Source organism: Echeneis naucrates, chromosome 5, assembly GCF_900963305.1.
Source record: "Echeneis naucrates chromosome 5, fEcheNa1.1, whole genome shotgun sequence".
In the NCBI taxonomy this organism is placed as follows: domain Eukaryota; kingdom Metazoa; phylum Chordata; class Actinopteri; order Carangiformes; family Echeneidae; genus Echeneis; species Echeneis naucrates.
The window spans coordinates 9,516,111-9,542,794 of NC_042515.1; the positions used below are offsets into that span (position 1 = coordinate 9,516,111).

The following is a 26,684-nucleotide window of genomic DNA, read 5'->3' on the forward strand; positions in this document are numbered from 1 at the left end:
ATGGATCATGAGGCCACTTCAGTAAGTTAAGATGTTGTGTTCTTATTCTGTTATAATTGAAGTGAAGTGGCGTTCACATCAGTTTGTTGTTTAGTTGCAGGTTACTGAAGGACTGTGTTGTGCTCTTTTTTTTTTTTGTGCACTTACAAGCATTTATCATTCTGGTTGTGTGTTTATTGGTGAAGAAGTCCACATGTATCTCTGGACTCTGTGGACTCTCAGACAGCTTTGGTGCTGCATAAATGTGGCAGTCCTGTTGAGAGTTAGATGTCCCAAGACGGATTCAAATTTCAGATAACAAGTCAGAGTCCATTTTAAAGTTGTTGTTGCGGCACCACCTGGTTTTGATCGTCTGTCTATTTGTTGTTTTGTCTCTCAGCGGGCTGCTGGAGCGTCATGACAGCTGAGAAGAGTGGGCCCGTTATAAACGGTAAGCCAGAGGAAGGGAGAGACCCGGAAGGGTCCAGCTCCAGCCTAGACAACGGGGAGTACAATGAGAGGGGCCACTGGAACAACAAGATCGAGTTTGTCCTGTCTGTGGCCGGAGAGATCATCGGGCTGGGCAACGTCTGGAGGTTTCCTTACCTCTGCTACAAGAATGGAGGAGGTAGGGAGGAATTTCTCACCTGAGTTTCTAGGATGCACACAAGAGACAACAATAATCACAGTCAAGGTGATGGGACATGTTTTGTAATAAAGTGATTGGCATAAGAGGAGGTATGACAGGGACCTGTAAACTGGGATTAGAAAGACTGGAGGGGAAACACATCTGTTTAAGATAAAGGTGAAAAGGATTCGACCGGTAAAATGTACGACAGATTACTGTGTACATAAGTTTCGCAATACTTCAGCCAAAGAGGATGTAAATTTCCTCTCTGAGAGCTTTGCTGACTGTAAACAGAACAGCGACAAGCAGCACAATATGATGTCCTTTATTATTACATCCATTATGCACAGTTGTGTCAGTGACAGAGGTGGCGTCCCTCATTAAGGCACCATTAGACATCACAGTGTGGAGCTTCCTCATAATCTAAAAAGGTCAGCCTGCTCAATGAGTGTGGCATCACAGCAACTGCCCTCATCCTCACCTGAAATAATCGGAATAAATCCTAACAGAAATTGGATTTAATAAGTATTATCTTGTTGGAACTTTTAGACTATCTGCCTTGTAATTCTAGTACACAAGCATTTCCTCTGTTGTGCGTACAGGTGCGTTCTTCGTTCCGTATGTCATCTTCTTCGTGTGCTGCGGTATCCCCGTGTTTTTCCTGGAGACTGCACTGGGACAGTTCACGAGTGAAGGAGGCATCACCTGCTGGAGGAAAGTCTGCCCACTGTTTGAGGGTGAGAACACTCTCACTACTTTTTAATCAGTCCAATGTTTACAGGCATAAAATACTAGTGTTCTGATGAAATTATTTATTGTACGCAAACACACGTGCATGATATCAGGTTGTTTTCCCTTCGATGATCGTGACACATTTATTTGCTTTCTATGTATTTATTTATTTGGCCAGTTTCTCCCAACTGTATCACTACTGACTTCTATGGATTTCGTACTGGCACTGGTCAGATCTAATGTTATCAAATGTACCATTTGATTGCTTTCCCATTTTTTCCTTTTTTTAATCGTTGCCTTTCAGGGATTGGATATGCTACGCAGGTGATCGAGGCTCACCTAAACGTGTACTATGTAGTGATCCTAGCCTGGGCTATCTTCTACCTCTTCAACTGCTTCACCACTGAATTGCCCTGGGCTGGATGTGGGCATTACTGGAACACAGGTAGGAGGAGGGAGTGTTGGATAAGACAGTAAAATAATCTTGCAACCATAGAGCATCACGTACGTCCATGTTTTTTTATAAATACAGAGTATGGTATGCAGTGTCACCTGCAGTACACCCTCTTTTGTTTTTGTTTTGTGTTTTTTTTTGACAGAGAACTGCGTTGACTACTACGGAGAAAATGCAACCAACATCACAAACCCCAATGCAACCTCTCCAGTCATGGAGTTCTGGGAGTGAGTACAAATCCTTTCACCTGATCTTCATTTTCCCTCTCTTTCTCAGTGTAGGACCTCACATTAAAGAACATACTGTAGCTGTGGCTTTTATCTCTGTGGGTGCTAAATGTTACAGCGGCATTTGCCCTGGCGTGAGTTGATGCTTTGTCAGTCCAGGCAGTCCTTAACAAGTCCTGTCATCATATACCATTATTGTTGAAATGCCGAGCTGATGATGGCTCCAGACTGTGTCACAGACCCCTCCCCCAGCCTTTCCCCCAATAATTAGTCAGCCCTTTTCATATTTGTATATCAGCAGGGCCTGGTAGGCCAGCTGCCTCCCAGCTAGAACCATGTGTGTGGCAACAGATCAGGCCTTGTCACTGTGTAATGCTGACCACACTTCCTGTCCTAGTGCCAGTGGCTGTGTTTACACTGCTGGGTCAAATCTCATTTTCAAGCCGCTGATGAATCTTTTCAAAATGAATACTTTAGGTAAACGACACTTATGTTTAAATGTTAATGTGTGTTGTTCACTGAAATCCAATAGAAGAGAAATGGCTGGTGTAAAAGTGATGGAAATGTCAAATTTGAGCCAGCAACACAAACCTAAACCCAGAGACAGACATGGCCCAAAGAGCCAACCAACACGGTGCTGGCAAAAATTGCAACCTACTGAGCCTTGTTCAGTCTTTGCCAAGACAGACTGTTGTGTTCTGTACTGTATATACAGCGTAAACAAACCGCAAATTCGTAAATTAAACAAGCTGTATTTTGCCATCTGTATGTTTTGTTTTGTTTTTTTTTTTATGTTGGTTCAACAAAATTTCCTTTATTCAAACTTCCATTTAAAATAAAAAAGTCTTTTCTCGTTGATGGTACACCCAGAGTCTGGACAGTAGAGTAAATGGGTAATGGTAATAATGAAGAAAACTTCCAATAATATTACAGCAAAAGTGGTTTAAAAGTGGTCTGAAAAAGAAAAGAATATTTCAGGAGACAAAATACTGCAATCAGGGAGGAAAGTGGACGGAGTAAGAGTTTTACCAGATCAACATTTACATTTAAAATTTTCACAAATGGTCAAACTAACCCAAATTGTTGGTCTTGTCTCATCAGGTAGAGAATATCTCAACATAGGAAACTTAGAAACAGCAATAGATCATTCTTTTCACTTTGCACACCTACTCCATCAAAATCACATAAACAGCATGTGAGTGAGTCACACACAAAAGGAATGCTACTCTATGCGCCCATACAAAACCAATTCACCCACACTTTAGGCCACGGACAAGTGTATTTACACACATTAGCGTTCACATCTTGCCCTCTCGACTGACCAGGCAGGGGCAGGGGGGCTGTGTTGGACGTAGCCTGTGGCCGGCCACCAAGAACATGTCACGATGATCAATGGCTGGTCAGGAGCTCCGGGGATGAACTTGGTGGCAAAGATTTGGCAGGACCATGTGGCTCTGTGGCTTCGACTCCCACTTCTCATCCTCCCATCAATGCTGATGCCTGGCTACGCTTCAACAAACAGGAAATGAACTGTTGATTCACCATAGCTGACAAGCTATGATGTCATTATCGCAGAAAACATGCTGTGAGCCACGCCACCACCTCTGTAGGTGTATCGCAGTAAAGCCTTTATAATAACCGTGGCATTTCTTCTTGGCATCACACTCTTCCTGCAGAGCTTCACATTTGCACAAATTGAACATTTTGGAGGAGCCTCCATTTTCCTATGGTTAACTTTTATCTATCTCTACTGACCATCGATGTCAGCAGCTTATGGTCACACATAGAAATTTCTTTTATGGGAAAACCTTTGGGCCAAGGGAGTGCAGCAAAGAAAACATTGATTTTCTGGTTGTGGCCTTGTGTGCCATCTTCCCTTCAGACTGCATTGCCACCTACAGCTTTTGTCATATAGGTCTGGCCTCATTCCATCAACATTTGAGATGGTTTCTGTGCAGCTTTTACAGCCACAGAAAGTGGGTTCTTAGTCAAAGCAGACATTATTCCTCATCTGCTCCTTGTGATTTTGCAGTAACAACCCTGTAGTTAGTGGTCTTCGGGTTAGCCACTGAGTGAGTTAGTGACATTTGATCCCAGTAGGTGTGCTCCATGTTGTGTTTCCTTCAGTCACTGGGAGACAGTTACGATCAGGAAAAGGCTATGATCAATCATCCTGAGAGACGGTGTGAATATGTGTAAATTCCGTGAAATTGCTCTGCAGTGGAGGAGCTTCAGTGGCCAAAACCAGTGCGTAAATTGTTCATTTTCTTTTTCAGAGTTAATTTAATAATGTATTAAATAGAGTTTGTGCTCTGAATGTCTGCAGACTGATTTTAAAACCTCTGTAGAGGCACCACGAAGTGATATCGCTTCAGCATTTTCAGAAAGCATTTCTCCCATGCCTTAACATGTCTAACTAACTCTGCCCCTGAAATCAAAACGATAGCAATCCTCTGTGTTTTCTGCGTTAAAACAGGCGCAGAGTACTGAAAATATCAGATGGTATTGAGCACATGGGGGGAGTGCGATGGGAGCTGGCCATGTGTCTGGCGTTGGCATGGTTCATCTGCTACTTCTGCATCTGGAAAGGGCCCAAGTCAACTGGCAAAGTAAGACAGAGTAATGCATGTTTACTATTATGTTCTTGTGTGTGTGATTGTGTATGTTTGTGTGCTTGAACTGTTTCTCATGCAATACAAAGAGTGATTGGAATTTCATGGTTACAATTGAGATGATGGAGGAACATGTGCATCTTTATGAATGTGGGCGGATGCTTTTTTGCTGCTGCTGATGCCAATTTTATTTCTTTGAGCAATTTTCATTTTTGTCTTAAATGCTGAAACAGTCACACACAAGCTGAAGCACTTTAGCTTCATGTCCTCAAAAGAACTCCCTCACAGGAAGCCACAAGTATTTTCCTCTTACAAGCTGAAACAAAAGGGGTGTCTGTGCCACCCACTTCTACCTTTTCCCCCGTCACCCTTTCCATTTTAATGTCCTCTTTGAGTCTCTTCTTGCAGCCTTGAGGACGATAGCATGGAGTCTGCACCTTGCTATGAGTGCTCAGTTGCCCTCAAGAAATTCTTCTCAGATTCAATGAGCCAGAATGAGCAGAGAGATGGAGATGGAGCGAGAAAGAGGAATGAAAGAGAGTAGAGCGAAAAATGAATGGGTTCACATTCTACATGACGGGGGGAGAAAAAACAACTAGGCGGCAGTGCCTATATCTCCCTGAAGTGTCTTTTGTGTGGCTGTGAAGTAAGAGGGGAGAATGCTTCTTCGTGGCTGGGCTTTAGCGGCTGGTCCAAGATTGATTCCTGCATTCACTGGGGGAAAGGAGAGTGTTCATGAGGAGCATGCAGATTGTATCCTCAGCCTCCGCTTCTGCTGTCTCTGTTCCTCTCACTCCGGCTATGAGAAATTAACCGCAGCTCACTCATTGCAAGAGAGAGGTGCTTTCTTCTCCGCAGACCCTACAGCCCATTCAGTTCCAACTCTGTGAGGCTGTTTGCTATTGTTGGCTGTGTTTGCCGCTCATTCTCACATGTAAGCCCTCCCGTTAAATTTACGAGGCAGGGGCAAGTTTGAGCAGTAAATTTGTTGTGGGCTTAAATCTTTACCCGTGGTGAGCTGGAAGGTGCATGTGGAGCATCAAAAGTTCACGGAGAGCTTGAATATTTTGCATTTCATCTCAAGAAAGATGGGGAGAAAAAGGGAAAAAAAAAAAAAAAAGGTTTAGAATGTGTAATCATTTTATCTGACAAATTAAAGGAGGGATCTGTTGGGCATGAGACAGGTTTTCCCACACTTTCCCTTTAGGCCACACCAGGATTAAGAGAGTTTAGAGTGGACAATCTCATTAAGTCTCATGCATCCTTCTGGTTCAGACAGTACCTTGGTTAGGACCCCCCTCCCTCTCAAACACACACACACTCACCCCATTGCCCACCCACCCGAAGAGGATCGCCCATTCATAAAAGTTTAGCTTGCAGTAGTGGACTAATGTGACCAGACGGTGCACACCTGTGAATTAATGTTCACAGGTTGTGTTTTCTATGTGTTTAGGCCAAATGGTCTGATTCCATATCTGTTGTATGTGCACACCCATTTCAAGGTTGTGAATGAAGTGTGTGTGTGTGTGTGTACTCACGCAATTCTGTGCATGCTTCAAAGAGAAGCACATTTTCCCACACTGCCAGCATCACTCCTCCGGGCTTCTCCTGTTCAAGAGATGGGGCCAGAGGAGCCTTCTTTTCTTTTCAGTTCCCTGGCCTGGCTCTGTTCTGTCCTGTTTTGTCCTCAATTGGACTTTGACTGGATGCCAGCAAGCCAGGGGATGTATGTTGCCCGCCTCTGCCTTCCAAGAGGCCAGGGTTTTTGTTCAAGGGGTTTCTAAGAGTCTTGAGATGTTGAGCACAATTCTGCAAAACCTGAATAGTTCTATGAAAGAGAAGGGAGTGTAGGTTTGATGGTTAGAAAGTGCTAGCTACTGTACAGATGGTATGGGCTTCCTGTCCGGGAGTTGACTCTGATCCTGTGCAACATGTATCGCTTTATATAACAGGAGTACCGTTATGGCTGTTTGTGGGTACCAGGCTGTGTGATGTAGTGCTGTAAGCTGATCCAAAACTTCATACTACAAAACAGAAATTACATTTGTGTCCCTGTAATTTTTTTGACCCGTTTGTCTAGTGGGTCCCCGACTGAAGGATAGAAACCACTGGCTTTGACGGGGAGGGCCGGTTCATCTGGTTTTGCAAACAGCCAGTAAACTGGCTGCGGAGCAATACTGAAAAGCACCTGAAGCTATCACTATCTTTCCGCCACTACATTCAGTATACATCAATCAGAGGAGTTCGTGTATAGTGTATAGAACAGAAGTTCTCCCAACCTCTACATCTGCCATATTGGTTAGAACTTGCTGGATGCTTCCTTTGTTCTACACAAAACCCAAGCAATTAATTTTCTTTCTCTGTAGTTGCCACACTGCAGCACAGCATGGCTAAGTCAGTTGTGGTCATGTTTCTTATCTCTTCTCTACCTCACTTTTCTTCCCACTCTCCTGTCTTTTCCTGACTGAACATGTGTGGAGCGTTAATGTCGCATCCCTTCACCTCTGGATGTGAGCAGTCACATGTTATTATTTATCTGGAAAAAACAAAACAACGCAAGTGGGTGGACGAGAGGTTGTAATGTTGGTCAGCACCCAAGATTAATAAATCCTGACTATTGCCTGCATGGTTTTTGCTTTGCACAACTTCATGTCGGCTTCATTTTACGTAATGTCAGTTACTCACGATGTTGTCATTAATCTTTGAAATTTGTGCATGTTTATATCTGCAGGTTGTATATGTGACAGCTACCTTCCCCTACGTCATGCTGCTGGTCCTCCTTATCAGAGGTGTGACGCTGCCAGGAGCGTTTGACGGCATCAAGTTCTACCTCTACCCAGACATTTCCCGTCTCTCTGACCCTCAGGTAGGCTTGGCCGAACCACAGTTTTGTGTGGTCACCAGACCGTCATCGTGAAATGAACATCAAATCAGGTAGCATGTAGGTAAAGCCACCTGCAGTTTGTTATTGCTGTTTTAGGACTTGCCACCTGCTGTGATCTGTAGTTGTCTGTTTGGATCCCTCCCATATAGAAAGTAACCAGAAACACAGGACATTCACCGGGCCACCTACTGCAGTTTAAAAGATCTACTCTTCCTTAACAGTCAGTAGAAAATGTCAGCAAACCGCTGACATCTTAGTTTTAAAATGCATATGTAACAAATCCAGACACTGCAGGTCAGAAACATGAAAAATAACTTGAGTTGTGCTGCTCAGAGGCTGAGGGCAGCAGGTTGGCAGGTTACTGAAGCTGATTATGAGCCTTCTCTGTAACTTGTCCATATCACGTCTATATGTGGCCATTTCACTGCTGACTTTTATATAGCATACGATAAATACTGCACATTTCGCTCCGAGGCACAGATAATTCTAACTCTCCCCATCTTCACACCCATGTTTCTGTTATTCTTGTGTAATTCCAACCGCAAGCTAAAGGCAGACCAATGATCTCTATTGTGTTTAAACCAAGTGAACTGTTGTCACCATCCTAATTGCTGAATTGCAAGGGCAAAAGACATGAGACTCGTGGGAATACATTTCTAACCTTGCCTCACTGCCACCTGTCTGGAGCTGAGAGGCTGCCAGTGGGACAGGTGGTGTTGTTGATATAATGCAACAGGAGAGAAGTACTTTGTATCCTACATATCGCTAGTTAGCTCTGGTTACTGTAATGCAGAAAGAAAGCTATTTCCCACCTAGCAAAAGGGGAGAAGCAGATGTAGGGAAGCATATTGAGGCACACCGCTCTTGTGGCAATGATGCCACAACGATGCCTTGTCCTCCTGCCGAGTCTTCCTGCTGGTGATTAGATGATCAAGTGTCAGATAAGCAGCGAGCTCTGAGAGCCCAGACGGGTTGAAAGTTCAGGATTTGAGGCTCATAGTGCTGGTGCTTTAACTCACACACACACACACACACACACACACACACACACACACACACACACACACACACACACACACACACACACACACACACACACACACACACACACACACACACACACACACACACACACACACACACACACACACACACACACACACACAGAGAGCATCCTCCGTAACCTCATCTGGAAAAGGCAGACAGCTTTGGGTCGCGAGGCAACAGTGCACTAGAAAATGCCATTGGATGGGGTGTCATGGCAACATAAATTGGGACTGATGAAGAGTCTGAGTGACGAACACAGCAAACAGATTGGAGCTGATAGATACACGTTTGTTCGTACAGAGTTTCACATCTTTCTATCGGCAGGTGGCCTAATAGAAAACAACGAAGTGTTACAAAGTGTTGTCAAAGGAAGCGGCAAGCATTTTTCTTATATCAGCTCCGTTTTTTTGAGGTAAAACACATAATGTATATTCCGGAGGACGCCTGTGCTGAAAAATAAATGTATCATCATTGTAAATTTCTAATTGCGTATATATATCACAATGATAATGTATTAAGAAAGCAAGATTGAAATTTGGCAAGTTCCCAGTGGATCAGGCATGAAGACACTGATGCTGGTGCCTGTTTTCAAAGCCTGTTTACTTTCATAAAAATATAGTTTGCTTTAAAAATTGCACCTCTCTGTCAAGTATCACATTTGGTCATATCACAGTGCTGCAGAACTATCTGCTAGCAGACTGTTGATCACCTCCTCTTATCTGAACACCAGTTTTACACGCTTCATTGCAACAGCAGACTAATCACATGACAGCAAGAAAATGTTAGCAGTGAAATGCTGCAGAAATACAGTTTATTTGTATCTGCACTGGCAGACGGTCCAAAGCAACAGTGTCATGCTATGTTGACTTTATATCGCATGAGCATTCATTTGTGGTGAACGCACAGTGGCCAGTATTTTTCCATATTGCTGTTATGACTGTTCAGGACAAGAAAACGACAGGACATAAAATTGTGTATTCCATCATTTTATAGATAATAGAATAAACAATAAAACATTTTCAGAAAACAGGCAGCTCCTTGCAATACATGTAGAAATGAGCAAATCTCCAGTTTTTAATACACAGGAGCCGAGTGTTGCATGTGTGCAGTTTCGAAAAATAAAACTGCATAGAACAACTGGGTGTTGAAGAACAAAAAGGGTTGACAAACAAAGACACAAACACAGGTGCAGAGAGAGGGAAGCAGGGTGATAAAGAAGTGCTGCTGCTTGGCAGAGGAAGACATTACTTCTGACACCAATGTGAAATTTGTTTCCTCAAGGACAATCAGCGCTCTGTTCTGTCCAGCAGGCTGTGTGGAGTGTGTATCTGAGTAGGTGTGTGTTGGGCTCTGTCACCCTCTCTTTTTACACCCCTGAACTTCATTGTCACCCCCCCCGCCTCGTCACCGTCCACCCAGCGCTCTGCATCACCCCTTCTCTTTTACACTTCTTACACGCTCTTATTCCGAAGCGTTTGCTGTTAGCCTCCCATGTTATACAGCTGGTTTGTCTCCCTTCTCCGGATCCTCTCGTGCCAAAGCTATTGTATCCGTAGGCAAACTTCCTAACACAGCGAGAGACACAATGCTTTTCTTCCCTTCTTTGACAAAAAGTAGAACAGCGAGTGGAGTCAAAGCTTAAAGCTGCAATAACTGATTTTGCGAAATGAGGAAACAGCACTGACGTATAATCTGAAGTTAGTTGCCTGTGTTGACCTCCAGTCCTCCCCCCTTTTAGCCCTGAGCAAACTATGTGGCGCCTTAGCTGCTAAATGCTCCACTTTTTCAGCCACTAGTTGAGATTTGAGGGTTTTCTTTTGCAGAAACCAGCTGCCTGCTGTGGCTGAAAGCAGTTTTCAGTGAGCAGTCAAAACACTGAAGCTGCGGGATGTTAAACTTCACCCTGAAGCACCATAATATTCTGGGAGAACTGCAGAGTGATCATTCACGGGGGTCCAGTCTCCATACATGCAAGACGTTATGCAATCTATTGTTAGCGTAAAAATGCCGGTTATAGCTGCTTTGTTAAAAGATTGATGTGTTCATCTATCAGTGTATGACCTGTGTGAAAAAGGTGAAAGCTTGGCACTGATACAAAGAGATGAATGTCTTCAATTATTTCAGAAAATCTGGGCATGATGGAGTTGTTTACTCACCCAGAATGATGCTGAAGAGAACAAGAACACCAGAGCCATCCGTTAACGTCAGATAATGTTGAGGTGCTTCCATAAAAACACAATTTGTTTTGTGCATACCTAGTTTTGGTAAATTATTCAAACATATGGAAATATTCCATTCAATAGAACTGAAGAAAAAATAATATCTAATATAATGCAGTGTAATTTCAATCATCCTGTCTTTTTTTCTCATACATTGTGGTGAGACATTTCTGGCTTTCTTTGGTTATTGTAGCCTTTCCAAGAAATACATTTGGATAAAAATTGCATTGTTGGTTGTGCTTCTGTGAGGTTTAAATTGCAGCAATGTTCATAGCTGTTGTCTATTCAAATAAGTTCTGCTTTTTATTATTACTTATTTAACTTTTTACCACTTCTGTTATGAGTTTAGCATTTTCGCATAACCTTAAATTAATCTAGTGAAGACGAAAGTTTTTCTGTGCTGACCTTAAATCTGGGTTTAATTTGGGACCCTTTTGTTGTATCACAGATAGTTAGAAGCAGGTTTGGTGGCAGATGTGCAGAAGCGTGATGTCTTTTACAACAGAACAAAAAAAATTTCATTGGTGGGTGGACCAATAAATGTAGTTTGAAGGTAATCAAACCACTTTGTGAAACCATTGTGGAGATAAAAAATATTTTTTTCAACGCAGAGTGTTTTTATGTGTCTTGCCACATTTTTCCTTCCAGTGAAGGCAAGCAGTGAGTGAAACTGACTTATTTCAGCAGGATGTGTCACGCGTCACAGAAATACCTGTGGATCTCATACCTTAAAAGAGAGGATGTGAGGAGCACCTAAAAGAAAAGAACACAATCTTACAGCTGTTGTCATCCAGCTTTCACACAGTAGAAAAGTTTCCTGGAGCCACAGTCTCAACATAACCAAACACAAGCTGGCCAAATTAGGCACAACATCAACAAGTGATTCTCTCCGAGCCTGGGCCTTTAAGGTTTCACGGCGCTGTGCGGCCATCAGCCGAGGGTGAACTAAAGGGAACATTAATGAACATTAGGAGAGAAAGGCCTGTTCTTCCACAGGAACAGTCCTGTGTTTGTGAGGTCACAGAAGTTACCGTGGTTACTCCCAGGAGGGAGCGAAGACCGTGCGTTTGTCAATTGTTTCTCGGTGGGGAAATGAGATTAGTGGCTGAATGGTGATGTGAGAGAGTTTTCAAAGAGCCATGATGCATTAAGTTTGAATTCTCTAGCACCCCACGCTACGGGGGTTTTTAGGGTCCGGTGCTGCACTTCAAACTAGTTTCATAATGCACATTTTATTGCTCTCTCATTCAGAAATCTTACATGTGTAAATCCCCATGGAGTCCATGAATGAAAGTGCTGTCCCATTTCCATGTTATCCCTAAATATTGTGTATAAAAGATGGGATACAACAGAAAATAACTAACTCTTTACCTGTATTCATGACCAAATATTTACTTCTTCACTTAAACAGGTTGCTGTAGTTGTAGCTTAGTGTGATTTATTTAATTACTGTATGCCAGAGCCATTCCATGCTTACTCAAGTGTATGAATTTATGGTATTATCCTACTATTCCATACACAGACTATTGTGTAGACCGAATAAAATTAAATGTTGAAGTTTAAAACTAACTTTGGCCACAAATGAAACCAATTCACCGCTCTTCTCACTGCCACAGAGTTAGTGAAGAATTATTATTTAGACACTGGACAAATCTTTTTTTGTAGCTACATTTAGCATGATAATAATCCATTATTCATGCTGCTGCTCTGACTGCCTCTCAGGGAGGAAAGGAAATGGTTCAAGTGAGGCATAATTTCCTAATGGAGTCAGTGAAATGATAAAAATCTGGTAGATGGAGGGTAACAAAAGAAAAGGAGGTGGTATCATTAGCCCAGATAAAAAGTCACCTCTTGGCATTTTGTGGTTCACAGATGGATTGGATTCTCTTCACGCTAATGATTGATTTAAAAATTACATAAAGAATCATTACTTTCAGTGATAATAGTGAAGGAGTCAAACCAACACTTTAATCAGGAATGATAAAAGATCTTTCCGAAACTTTGATTTCGGCATGTGTTTGTGTGCTGTGCGTATACAAACAATTTAAGGAAAACCTGGTTAATAATTAGACAAGGGGCCTCATACTGGACCTAGTAGTGTAGACTGATTACATTTAACCTCAGCATGGTCTGTAAAGTATTTCTCTCACTGGTATAGTTTCTATCCGAACCTTAAATATCAGTCTCTTGTATGAAAGTGAAATTGCCTAAAAAAGAAGAAACACCAGAGAGTAGCAGCAAATTTCAGGCACCTTCTTGTGGTGAACCAACATCTCACACGAGGATGCTCCTGCATGCATACTCACATTCCTCTCTACTCTGTGTCCCCTTTCACATCAGGTATGGGTGGATGCAGGAACCCAAATCTTCTTCTCCTACGCCATCTGCTTGGGCTGTCTCACTGCTCTGGGAAGTTACAATGCCTACAACAATAACTGCTACAGGTAAGAAATTCTGGCCGTCAGCAGCCGGGATGTTTGCTGATCGGTAGGAAAGCCCCGGTGCTAAAAGGTGAGACACAGACTGGTGTTCACAGTATCACAGTCTGTCACCGTTCCTTGCAGTTTAAGGTGCAGGGACAGCTCATACTGTCGGTATGATTTCTCACTCTTTATCCCTCTCTTGCGCCTCAGGGACTGCATCATGCTGTGTTGTCTGAACAGCGGCACCAGCTTCATCGCAGGTTTTGCCATCTTCTCCGTGTTGGGCTTCATGGCCTATGAACAAAATGTTCCCATCGAAGCTGTGGCAGAGTCTGGTGAGAGAATGACGGACAATATAACATTACATACCTCCATTCAAATTATGTCATTAAGCTACACAGATACAGTAAACCAGAAACTGCCTGTCTGAATCTTTGTGCTCCCTTCTCCTACTCTGCTAAGATGCACAAACAAAACAAGTTATATAAACCTGCACTTTTCACCTCGGCTCTTAGACCAGCGCATTATGATTTATTCAAGTCGGTATGAATGATTTAGTGACAGAGCAAGTGATTTGAAATGTTTGTCTTAGAAAATGGTGAAGAAAGTGCTTAATGTTTTAAATGATGTGTTTCTCAACATTGGCAGGTGCTAAAAAAAAGATTATGCTATGACGTCATGCCAAGTCTCAATTTCATAACAGCATCTCATTTTATGCACTCGTGCAACTCTTACTTTGTTGCGCTTGTGCTGGCAGGTCATTTTGTTCTGAAGTGCATATGTTTTATTGAGAGAACGCTAAATGTTCCGCAAAACTCACACAACTACCACCTTAAAAAGACTATAATGTAAACAACAAAGCTCAGCTAAAAGCCCCATCAGGATAATCACTGACACCAGTCTACAAAGCTACGAGTTTCTAAAAATGAAGAAAAGCAACAACATTATAGCCTCTGTTGTGCCTTGCATTTTGTTTGAATAACTCACTCCTTCTGCATTTAAACTCCTGCCATGGATGTTGTCGTGCAGGTCCTGGCCTTGCGTTCATTGCCTACCCCAAGGCTGTAACGATGATGCCTCTGTCTCCACTTTGGGCTTGTCTCTTCTTTATGATGCTCATCTTCCTCGGCCTGGACAGTCAGGTTAGACTCCTTAGTGGAATTAAAATAATCAGTTATTTGTTAGGGGAACATTTGCATATAAAACTATTGGAAATACGGCAGAAATTTTAAGGAAAAACATCTCAACTTTACTTCTAGTACTGCAGCACCGCACTCCTCACTTGGTTTTAATGGCATTAGCAAATTCCAAATATGATTTTTAGATGAGTTAGTAGTTTAGTTTTGGACTGCATACTGTGTTTTTATGAACATATTCATTGCCTTGTGTAATTGAATTGTGCATAATATATATATATATTATATATATGTATGATTTTTATTTATGTATTTATTTATTTATTTAGATTTTTTTATTTTATATATATATATATTTTTTTGTTCCAGTTTGTGTGCGTGGAAAGCTTAGTGACAGCTGTGGTGGACATGTATCCAGAGACGTTCAGGAGAGGCTACCGCAGAGAGCTTCTGATTCTTGGCATGTCTATAGTCTCCTTCTTCATAGGTCTCATCATGTGCACAGAGGTAAGGACTAAGGACTAATATGGCTATAAATATGGTGATAAGGCAAAAATAATGAAAATGAACTCTCGCCTCTCTGGCATTGCGAGTACATACAAGAAAAAAAAAGCACTGCTATTTCCTGAAAGTTAAATGTCAGGTTATCATTGCTGTCGATTTCAAAGCCTCAGATTGCTTTCTCAAAACTATCAGATTTTTCCAGCATACGCTCTCTGATTGCTCTGTCTGTCAAGCCAATCCCACAACAGGTCCACAAATGTCTTTCTTGGCACTGTGTGATCTGGCCAAGGCTCGGAAGTGAAAGACATTCATTTATACATATTCGTTTTGTAATACAACTTCAAAATATGTAAATCTCTTGAAATTAGATTGGTCTACATTCAACTTTATCGTCATTGCACATGTCACAGGTACAGGAAACACAATCTGATCATTCAAACCAAAAAAACCAGCATTTAGCCAGGAAGAACTTCCCACTTGGCACTTAATTTCCAATCCTTAAGGTCCACATTCATCCGCACGTTATCCATCCAAGGATGATAGTAACTATGTCACCAGTGCTTTCACCTGTTCGAGAATCTGGCTCCTCACAACATGAAGGTAATCCACACACACTAAAAGCCTTCCATCTCTCCATATGTGAATACCCTACTGTTCTCTATAGTGGCTGGTAGTGGCCATAAAACTGGAAAGAGAATTTAATGGAACACTGACTTCAGTGTTTTTGTGACAGCTGCAGTGACTTCACCTCTATTTGTCATCGCCCATTTTATTCAAAATAGTTATATGGCCAGATAGTCCAGCATAACCGGCCAAATAGCAACAGCTATAGAGATAACGTCTCCACTCTACTTTTGAGTGTTGGCATTATCCCTGTCACCACTATATGAAAACCACCCATAGTCCCTGTGTTTCACTCATCTCCCACTTCCCAACACCACCTGCCCTTCAGACGCTTCACTCTTTTCGGCCATCAAAGTGCGATCATGGATAAAATGACACAAAGAGCCCCAGGTGGGATAACAGCTCAAAAAGTCTCATCTGAGTGTAGCTCAGTACTTGCCTGAAAAAGGCAAGCTGAGACGGTTTGGTGATATTCTTAGCTATTTGCTTGCAGTTTGGAGCTGTGATGTAACCCTACTCTCCCGGTCGTGTTCAGATTTTAAGATTTTATTTATGATGGCCCTTTTAGTGGAGGCAGAAATAAATAGATAAGCTGCCTTGAGCGAAGGTCGGGCAGCCATAGTGGGGGGATAATATGCGAGCACAAGAATAGTTACTAAATAAATGCAAACCTTTGAGAATATAGTTTGACATTTTGGGAAATACACATGCTTTGCTTTCTTGTTGAGGGTGTGATGAGAGGAAAGATACGGTTCAAAACTGCTGCCGCAATAAACGCAAAGAACTAAGCTGATAGAAAACCGTTCGTATCCTACAGGTCATCATTTCTGCACTCTCTGTATTCAAACTAATCAGTTGAGATATGGCGCAGTGAGCTTTGGAAGTGCTGTCTAAGGCTACCCTTAAACTGAGCCAGAGAGCCTGTTATCTGCTGAGGCGAAAAAACTGCAAAATCGTGATATCGCTGCAACATGCTGAGGGAATTTCTTCAAATTTCTCAAATAACATTCCTTTGGACTCAAATATTTCACACCACGTCGGTGTTTCATCAAAACTGGAAAGCCTTGAGACAACAACCAAAGGGAATCATGGGACAGCTCTTCATTTTCAGTAAATTACAAGACACTGTGGATTTGTTTACTCTCTGCCATCACTCTCTTGCATGCTAAGTCAAGCACTCCTAATTCATTTGATGTTATCCACCTGTTTCCTCCTCTTAGGGAGGGATGTATGTGTTCCAGCTGTTTGACGCTTATGCTGCCAGTGGGATGTGTTTGCTCTTTGTGGCCATATTTGAGTCCATATGCATCGGCTGGGTGTACGGTAAGAGAGTCGAGACTCCATTTAAAACCTAACAGGAGATCCTGAAGCAGTGTTCATCTAACTCCTGCCATGAAGATGTTTGTCTTTTTCCAGCTGAGTAACTGATCCAATTGTCGTTCCAGCACAGGAATACAGAGCATTGCACAAACCTTGTGCAATTTGTTCATCCTTCATGTAACAATAATACATCTTCTCTGCCCTCTGCTGGAGAATGGTCTCAGACACATGCAGGATTTACTGCTAAACACGGCAAACGATTCTTTGTACTGATGTGCTAATGACAACTTTATTTTACTACAACAATATGAAAGATGGCCATTCAGAAAGAGTGTTTCCTTTTCCTCATTTAACGTGCCAAACTTTCCTGTAATGTATTCATTTCTTGGAAGTCGTTCATGGGTATAAAAATCAAAACATTGAAACGATTTGCACCTGATTCTATTCTCACAGTTCTTTCATTCATTCTCATTCACCAATGCAGACTGATTGAGTCCATGAGACAAGCATCAGAGTAGGTCTTTTCCACATCCAGTCAGCAGCTCTGTCTAGACAACTACACTGATCAGGAGACATCAGTCATGTCATTATTTTGACAATCAACGCACTGATTTACATTTCAGGTAGTGACAGATTCTACCTAAATATTGAGGACATGATTGGCTACAAACCTGTCTTCTTCATCAAGTGGTGCTGGATGATCTTGACCCCGGGCATCTGTGCTGTGAGTCCGCTGCAGACACAAAACTAAGTGCAGCTGTAGCATCAACAACAGTGCATTGTGTCTTTGTTCTTTGTCTTATCTTTTTTGTGTGTGAAGCTATGGATCAAAATAATTTTGATAAATCTTCATTTATATTATTTCTCACGTTTTGTAAATATTGCTATAGGACCAGTTATGTAACAATTTCAGTTTGAAACGTCTCTTAATGCAAACAAAAACACTGAATATGCATCCCAAATGTAGCTTCAACTCATACCTGAATGGTAGTCATATATTACACAAAGCCCTTTGGCCTTGGTTTTAAATTCAGTAAATCAGTATCTGACTGTTATTGATCAAACCTGCCTTTCTGAAAATGTACACAACAGCATTTATAAAGAGATCATTTTTGTCTTCCAAAGGGAATATTCCTCTTCTTCCTTATTAAATACAAACCACTGAAGTACAACAACGTGTACACCTACCCTGACTGGGGCTATGGCATCGGCTGGTTCATGGCCATGTCTTCGATGGTCTGCATCCCTCTGGGCATTCTGTGGATGATCTGGAAGACTCCTGGCACCTTCTCTGAGGTACAAACACACAAATGTGAAAATTTACTCAAATAATGAAGAAAGATGTTGGTCGAGTTAATTGTATAACGCATATAAACCCTTAGCTATTAAATTTGTCCAATTCATTGTAAAACTTGTTACAGTACTCTTACAGCCATGGTAAATAGATGAGTGACATCCAACCAACCATGGTAGCTTCTTATCTTCAGTTGAATATCCTGTTCCACAGAAAGTTTTTATTCAAGGAACAGCACCTCCTTCCCATTTCGTGACAGAGAACTAGCCCCTTTTTTACATCATACCAATGGCATATAACATCAAACATGTAAAAACCCGTCACTGACATCAGGTGCCTCTTCATCTCCTTGTGGCTCGTGCGTTTTTCATTCAAAACAACAGCACGTCTGCTCTTTCTCACTTTCACTTTTGTTTTGGATTTGGGAAGGATTTTAATTTAACACTTGCCAACTTCTGATTGAATGTGCCTCATGAATCCAGTCGTATGATACGTGGCATCTAACTTTCTCAAAAGGCCTCCGGCACAATTGAATGCACTCTCATTGTTTGCTTCACGGCAAGCAAATAAAGACACTCCAGCTTTCTGATAGAAGATAATCAGTGGTGGCCCCTCGTCTTTGTTTGACCCGAGGCATGGTGAAAAATAGACAGCATTCATTATGTTTCAATAAACTAGATGAGTTTATGGATTCTAAGTAAGTATAAAAACTATAAAAATCACTCTGATGTCCACACAAATGAGGCATTGGTCAGTTGATGTTAAGGTAATTTAAAGAGCATGTTTGTTGTAAATATCAATCTAATGTTTGCTGGCGGACACATATGGATTCATATTTGGCTTTTTTTTTTGCCGCTGTGATTTTAATCTGAATATTATACACATGATGATGAAAACGAGCTCAATGTTCTTACTAGAAATAACTTAAATAACAGCCTCTTTTCTGGCGATCTTATTTCCGACTCTGCAGAGGATGAAGAAGTTGACGACTCCCAGCCCAGACCTGAAAATGAGAGGGAAACTTGCCGCCCTCAGTCCTTATGCTGCCAATGACGCAAAACTCAAGGTCGATGGGAAAATATCCACCATCTCAGAGAAGGAGACGCATTTCTAACTGATTGCCTGACTAGCCGACCAAGCTGCCTGCAAACAAAAACTACAGCAAACAACAACAACAGCAACAGTATCAACCACTACACAAAACAGGAAACAAATGACTTGGAGCGTTATTTTTCATTTTGTAAAAAAAAAAGCCGAAAAAAAGGGAAAGGTTATCACGTCATTCTGTAGTCTGCTTCTGTTTTGCACAAACTTTGAGTAACACATTTGTGGTTTTCAGTTAATATTGTGACTAAAGGAGCTGTTTCTTTCTTCTTCTAACCATTAATGTTTTAAAATCTATTTGGTGACATACAGTATATGGTTAAAACGTTTCCTGATACCTTGTCAGTTCTGGTCACACTAGTGTTTGTGCCTTTAGAACGATACCGAGGTATTGTGCTATGAAAGGTACACTGTACATTTACTGGCAGAGCGCTGCACCTCTCTCTTAGGTACTAGGTACCCAAATGTGACTATCTAAGATGTGGCAGCTTGGGGACCATTCTAAATTTCTGTGTGTTGAGAGAGGATACAGTAGCATGTCTTTGTTCTGAGGCTGAAGGAGTGCACAGATTTATCCTGTAAACAAATCTTAATGGTATATAAAGAGTTTTGCCATTGAAATCTGAGACGCTGTCTGAAACAGCTGTGACTGTGAGGGGTTGGGATTCCTTTTAGGCCTTTGGTGATTTTTATTTACTTGAACCAATTGTGATTTTGCAATTGAAGAAGAAACTCTGCTTACTGGATGTAACTGATTGATATCAAAGTAGGATTTTTAGGGTCTTTTGGTCTTGGCAGATTTTTTTATGGCATAACTCTTTCTAAACAGCTGGCGGTTTATAGTAAAAAAAATTAAAGGGAAGATAAATATATAAAAAAAAAAAAAGAGTCCAGGTTTTGAAAGCTGTAAAATAGATCCCCGCAGTTTTAGGCACCTGTAATTTTACATCTGTTAGGTTTGAGCTGAAAATCTGTACATGGCTACGAATAGCAGTGAGCAACTCGCAGGCTGAGTCTAAAAACACACCTCTCTCTCTCTCCTCTAGCCGCCCTCCTGTAAGTCGTGGATATCTGTTATTTCACAGTAATTATGCTGAGCCTAACACAGAGTGACAGACAGACGTGCTTCCACCCCTGCTTTTTTATTTCCTGCTCGCCCGTAGAGGGGAAGACGGATGCCCTTCAGATGAACATTTCAGAACCCATCTGTCTCCTCGTGCCCCCTCTTTTCGTTCTGTCCCCATCTCTCTTTTTTTCTGCTGTCCTTCCATCATCTCAACCTGTACTTGTCCTCCCCCTCAACTTCTTATACTTATCTTTTTGGCTTTTCTTCATCACTTGTCGGGCTTTGAAAGGGCCTCATATGAAGCTGTAGTGCCACTAAATGCTTTGTATTTCAGCACACATCCATGATCACCACTGGTCTTGATATTGATTAGTGTTTTGACAGCCTTTTTCTCCTCACATTGTAAAGCATTAAAACAATACAGCCTTTAATTCTTCTTAGTCGCAGCAGGGGTGAAAGCCTTCTGTCCCTAGAATCCATTTCATTGTGGTTAAGAGACAATGAGCTGGTCTCAATGTTCAGATTGATCTCAGTCCATTACAGTTTCATCCAATCAGCACCTGAAAGACACCTGAGTTGTCCTCTATTCCTTCCTCGCTTTGTCCGACTTTCTCGCTTCCCTTCCTGTCTTTCCTCTGTCCTTGTTTCCAAATGAAAATGCAATCAGAGGAGAGCATCTGAGGGGATGAAATGTGGAAGATTTCTTCTTGACAGTTTTTCAGGAGGAGGCAAAGAAGGCAGGGGAATAAATAAGGAATTGATGAGCTGAGGAAGTGCATGATCGAGTAAGTAATGAGGGAAAACGAGGAAGTGATTAGTAAACGAAGCCCCTCCTGTCTAAGCCGTGACATCCTCTTAAACATGTGATTGGTCCCTCTGGTGTGATTGCATTATGACATTATCATCTCCTCACTGATGTTTGTGCAAGTTAATAGATGTGTGCATCAGATATTCTAGCCTGCTGTTTAACACTGATCGTGCTGATACATATTTTTACATCTCTTTCTAGAAATCTGTTTTATTTCTTGAGATGAAAAAAATGTTTAAAAAGAAGCGCTGTAATAAAAAAGAATACATTCTCTGTTTTGTCTTTTGATATGTCAAAAGATCTTGTTATAGAAATATAATGAAGGGTGTTTTACTGTTCTGTACTGTTCTCCACAGATTTTGGTATTCACAGGACACAAGAACTGTCTGCTTACTCATTTTTAAGAATAAATATTATAAAGAAACTGAGTGCTGGCTCTTGTTTTGTTTTTTTTTTTGTTTGCCACTACTCAAAAGGAAAAAACTTCTCAGCTATATTTTAAACGTGTTTGTGATGAAAGCTAAAAATATAGGATGGCATTTTTGTGTCTTTACACAGACTCTTTACAAATCACATTATAGAAGAATGTCTGGGCGAGATGTACACGTATTAGGAAATACACATTGTACCTCAACATGTCTGTTCTTCCTCTGAGTGCGTAGTAACTGGATCTCAGCTGCACCTCCCTCTCCCTTCTGTCAAGTTCGTTGTAGCCGCTTTAGCAAGACAACTCACATTGTTAATGATCTGAAGAAAAGGTTTGAGTTTTGTGGCATCACAGACTGGACCTCCATCTGACTCGATGTCTCTGTAGGGAAATACACATTTTTAGCCATGTCAGTACAGACAAAGCATGTGTCTGAATAATGCAATGAATGACAGATGAATTTCATTCAGCTGCTTCAGATTCAGGGACCTGGTAAAGTATTGTGACTGCTGACTCACCTTCACACTGTCAGGATTTAATGGAAAACTTTTGCAGCACGGTTATCATTAATGTTAGTAATTCCTTTACAACGATAAGTCAAGAATGTCTGCTGTGAAAAAGACCCATTAAATGCACAGGGTAAGGCAGACAGTGAAATCTAACGATAATTATTGTAGTTATCTGAATAACTTGTAAAGAGATAAATTAACGAATTACAGCTGCTTCAATAATCCAAATGGATTTTCAGAACTTTATTTGTTCAGTTCAAGCTGGAGACCTTTGTTGTATGAACTTCAGCATATGTTTTTCTTTACTGTCTCCATCAAGCAAAGGCAACATGCCCAGAAAGAAAGGAAAAAAAAATGCTATATTTGTTGGTCTCTGTTATTTATGTGTTGGTTGCAAACAGCTGCTCCATCCGCCCTGATTACAAGATAGATGAATGTCAGTCAATATCTCAGACTCCGTTTACTAATAAAAAACACAAGATAGCATGTTTTTTTTTTCTTTTTCTGTGAGCTACACTATTAGAGGCCATTTTATATCACTGTCAATACAATCCCAAATATGTTTCTCTCTGTGTGTGCAGTCGTGCACTTACATCCAACTGCCACACATCAGCTTTACTTTCTTTGCTTTGTAGGTGACATCTCGACTTGATCCCATCGCTGTTGTGGAGTCAATCGTCCTTTGTTGTTGTGTCACATTACCACTGCATGAAAAATATAAACATTTTATGGCCTGAAGGCTTCTGGCCTCCTTAGATAAACCTGTTTTGAGTATTGTGAGGGTTAAATGGCTGTCTTGGGAACAAGCAGCCTATTTTTTTTTTCCCTTGCAGAGATAAGCTTTATCTGAAAACTTTATCTAAATCAATGTGGTTGGTTGATGGACCAATACTGTCTTTATTTCCAGAGGCATAAATGTTTTGAGTACAGCTAACTTGTTAGGAAAAACAGCACTGTGATGAACCTAAATGTTAGTTTTATCTCCGTGAGCAGCTTTTTAAAGGTTCTTTCTTGGGCATTTATCAGATTGGACAGTGAAGACTGGCAGTAAATTAAAGGACAGGGAGCTGGAGAATGTCATCGAGCAACAAGTCTGACGATGATCAGACAATTTGCACCCATGTGGTACACTCCCTAAGCACTCAGCAATCAGGTCGTCATGTAAAGCTTTCTTTAAGTAGATTTGTATTGAAAATATTGATGAAATTCAGGTTCAACTCATTAGCTCGGATTAACAGGAGTGTTGAGACAGATAAATGGACCTCAGCAGCTCAGCCTGAGACAACAATAAGATAAGAATCTTTTACCTCGAGACCTGGCAGTTAGCCTGGCCATGCCAAGTGAGAGGCAGAGAAACAAGCACATCCCATAATATAATGCAGAAGCAATTACAGATTACACACAGCACGAACAGGCAGCGTAAAATAGATGCAGTACAGGTGCCATAAGACAGACGAGCACACACGAAGCCAAAGAGCAGTCAGAGGGGGGGGGCGCTGCATTCTGCCCTGCAGTTATGGAGAAGGCATGGCAGATTAGTTGACTCACACACGGTGTTCTGGGGCATCACTTCAGGGCGAAGACAAGGTAGAAATGCAACACACCAAAGCAAAGTCAGCCTTGACTAAAGATCATAGCAACCCAGATTTACCTCCTGATCATTTGATAAAGAGTGACGAGGGGGAATTGTGCAAAAAAAATAAAAAAAAAACTGTCACCAGTGTTTGTTTAGTAAAGTTTTAATTTTTTTTTTTTTTTTTTTTTTTTTGGGGGGGGGGGGGGGTAGATATTAGTATGAGGGGGAAAATGACTTTCTGAAACTACTAACCATAGAACAGACTTCCTGACTTCATAATGGTGCGACTACTGCTCCTTCTATCTGCCTGTCCAAGCGTCCTTGGGCAAGGCACAACACCAAAAATAGCCTCTGAAGGGCAGGTCAGCACCTTGAACAATAGCTTGCTGCCATTTGTGTGCGTGTGTGTGCATGGATGCCGTAATGGGAAGCAAATGGCCCTGTGTGTTCTTCTTATCTTGCACTGTTGACGTGAGGCTCGACATTGTCAGCAAAGTCTATGAGTGAGATAGAAATGGAAAGAAGAGACAAATTACTTCAGTGGAGCAGTAATGTCGAGTAGGGGGTCAGTGACACCGTGATTAAGATCAGTACGAAAGCAGGAGTTCATTAAATATCTCATATGAGGCATGCAGCTAAAATCGTCCAGAGGCCATATTACTGGTGCTTCAAAAAGATTCTGCTTGCTCTTTTAATTGAAGAGTTTTCTGGTTTCTTTTGATCTCATTCTGCTGCATTGTGAGGCTGGAGTTATTCCTATAATTTCAGCAGGGGGCAGCAAATTCCAAAACACTGTGACTGAGCTGCCATCATAGCGGGTTTAAAAAAAAAAAAAAAGAAAAACACAGTACATGTGTCCGTGTGATTGTGCATGTGTGTGCAAACATTTCTGCATGTGAACACGTTTTTATGAGCAGGTGTGTAAATGTGCAAGTATGTACGTGCACTTGTAGGCGTGCGTCAGTATGCAAATTTTTCTACATACACGTCAATATGTCTGTTCATTTCTGTTATTGCTAAAACAGTAGCTTGCATGCTCCCCTAGCTTGACATGGCATTATGTAATATCAAGAATAGTTCATCATCTGCACGGTTGATGCCGTCAGCCGTCTCCTCCTTGGAAACTGGGTCAAGTTCATGTTTTTACACATACATGTATAAAGGGTGGAAAATGGACATGAAACATTTTCTGTGTATTTTTCTTGATTTGACTGTTGGTAACCGGCCGTATCATAGGACTACAGGCTTGTCAAAACAAAATGAGAGTTGGCTGTCTGGAAAGTGGAAGGCAGGTGGGAAATAGAAAGGTGAAATGAAAAGGCAAGAACGAAATGAAAGAGAAGGGCCGCCAAAGGAAATGGATAGGGGAGGGGCGTCGGTGAGAGTAAGCTGCTATGTTATTTGAGGAACACAAAGAAAATGGTTTCTGAAACTGGGAGGAAGAGAGTGGAGAGACGGGGCAGGAAGCTCAGAGAGAGAACAATGTCCATTGTCCTTTGTATGAAATCCACAGAAGCTGCTCCAAACAGCAGCTGATTGGAAATATCTGCAGTGCACTGTTTTCAGAATAAAATATCAAATTTAAACATACTGCTCAATAAAAAAAAAATCATTACTCTCTCAAAGCTCAGGAAATTCACTCATGAGACTTTGCTTCATTTTTTTTTTTTTTTTTTGCAAGCCAGCAAAAAGTTCCATCAATGATCTCGTTGCGGCCATTGTTCTGTCCGATGCTCGCTTGATATTCAGTACAGCCAATCCTGAAAGTGGTGACTGCCAGGACCTTCTGATCTTAACATCATCTACATTTTCATTTATGACCACATCATCAGCACCACAGAAGACTGAAACCTTTACTGCAGGTGCTACATTTTCCCTTATCGGCAGGTGAATTCCTACCTTTAGAGCTCTACCAGCTTTGCATCTGTGTGAGTTTAGTAGTTTAGAGTTCAGGAGTACAAAATCATGAGAGCAGTGTCGTTCATCCAAGGCGAGTGAATGTCAGTCCTGTTGTCTTGTAATGCAATCTAATTTTCACAAGAGGGAGAACTACCAATAATAAAATTAAATAGAGATTTGATCATTGGTGTTTCTGGCTAAAAGACTCAGCCATATATATTTTCCTCTGTGTATTTTCCCTTCAAAGCTCTCATAACAAAACACACAAGTCACTCATAGAAGCCTTCCCAGTACCTCCACAGAGGATGCCTTAATCATTCAAACCAAAGAATTTATTTGATTTTATTTTTGTTCTTGTTTGTGTACTGAACATACTATCTCTTTTGATACTGTGTAGCATTTTTGTTGTGCAGCATGATGCTAACTTAGCGACCGTGATGGGTCTAGTTAAATTACTTAAGAGTTTTGTTTTTTGTTTTTTTCCATTTGAAGAAAAAAGAAAATCATATTCAATATACTGGGCTCCTGTGCTGCTCAATTTTTAACATGTATATGAAAGAGGGAATTAGAATTCGTCTCTTCATTTTACTAACAGATTATTCCGTCAAGCAGTCAGTCGATAAACCAATCATTCTACTTTTACACAAATCAGTTCAACAGAAATGAAATGTCACTGTGCGGGGTCTGTTGTGGAACAATGAATGTTCTGCTACAGTGTAGTGTAACACATTCAGATAATTACACCTTTGTCTTGTCTGTGTTCATGTCCTGTGCTGCCTCTGTGTGTTCTATAATAGACTCATTCATTTCTACTGACATTATTAAGAGTCAATGAAAAGCTATTACACCGCATGGTGAACCTTGACCCACCTGTCAACATTTTCTCTGTGTAATGACAGTGCAGCACACATTAGCGTTGTGTGTGTTGGGCCGGGATAGAGAGGGATTGGAAATGTGCTAAAGGGCTAAGGATGTCAAATGGGACCCCACTTGGCACCTTCTTTGAGGTCTCAGTTGATGGGTCAAAGGACAAGACGCCTGAGGAGACCTCTTTCTCTCTTTTTATTGGCCATAAATTGAGAGCAACCTAAAATACTCAGCCCGATGCCATCTATTACTGTCATCTCCAGTATCTTGCATTCAATTGCATTTATTTCTCAATAAATGCAGTTTACTTAACTAGCCAAAAAGTGATCTAGTGATAACAGCAAT

The 26,684-nt window shown here is 41.3% G+C and overlaps 1 protein-coding gene across 1 annotated transcript; it reads left to right on the forward strand.

The window, feature by feature from the left end:
* The first annotated feature begins 396 nt into the window (after positions 1–396).
* Positions 397–19,197, forward strand: slc6a11b (solute carrier family 6 member 11b). Its single transcript, XM_029501495.1, has 14 exons — positions 397–607; positions 1,210–1,344; positions 1,644–1,784; positions 1,939–2,020; positions 4,497–4,629; positions 7,364–7,498; positions 13,123–13,226; positions 13,416–13,540; positions 14,235–14,347; positions 14,711–14,848; positions 16,690–16,792; positions 17,413–17,513; positions 17,915–18,085; positions 19,054–19,197. The coding sequence occupies exons 1-14, from the start codon at positions 397–399 to the stop codon at positions 19,195–19,197; spliced, it is 1,836 nt and encodes a 611-aa protein (XP_029357355.1).
* The last annotated feature ends 7,487 nt before the right edge of the window (positions 19,198–26,684 follow it).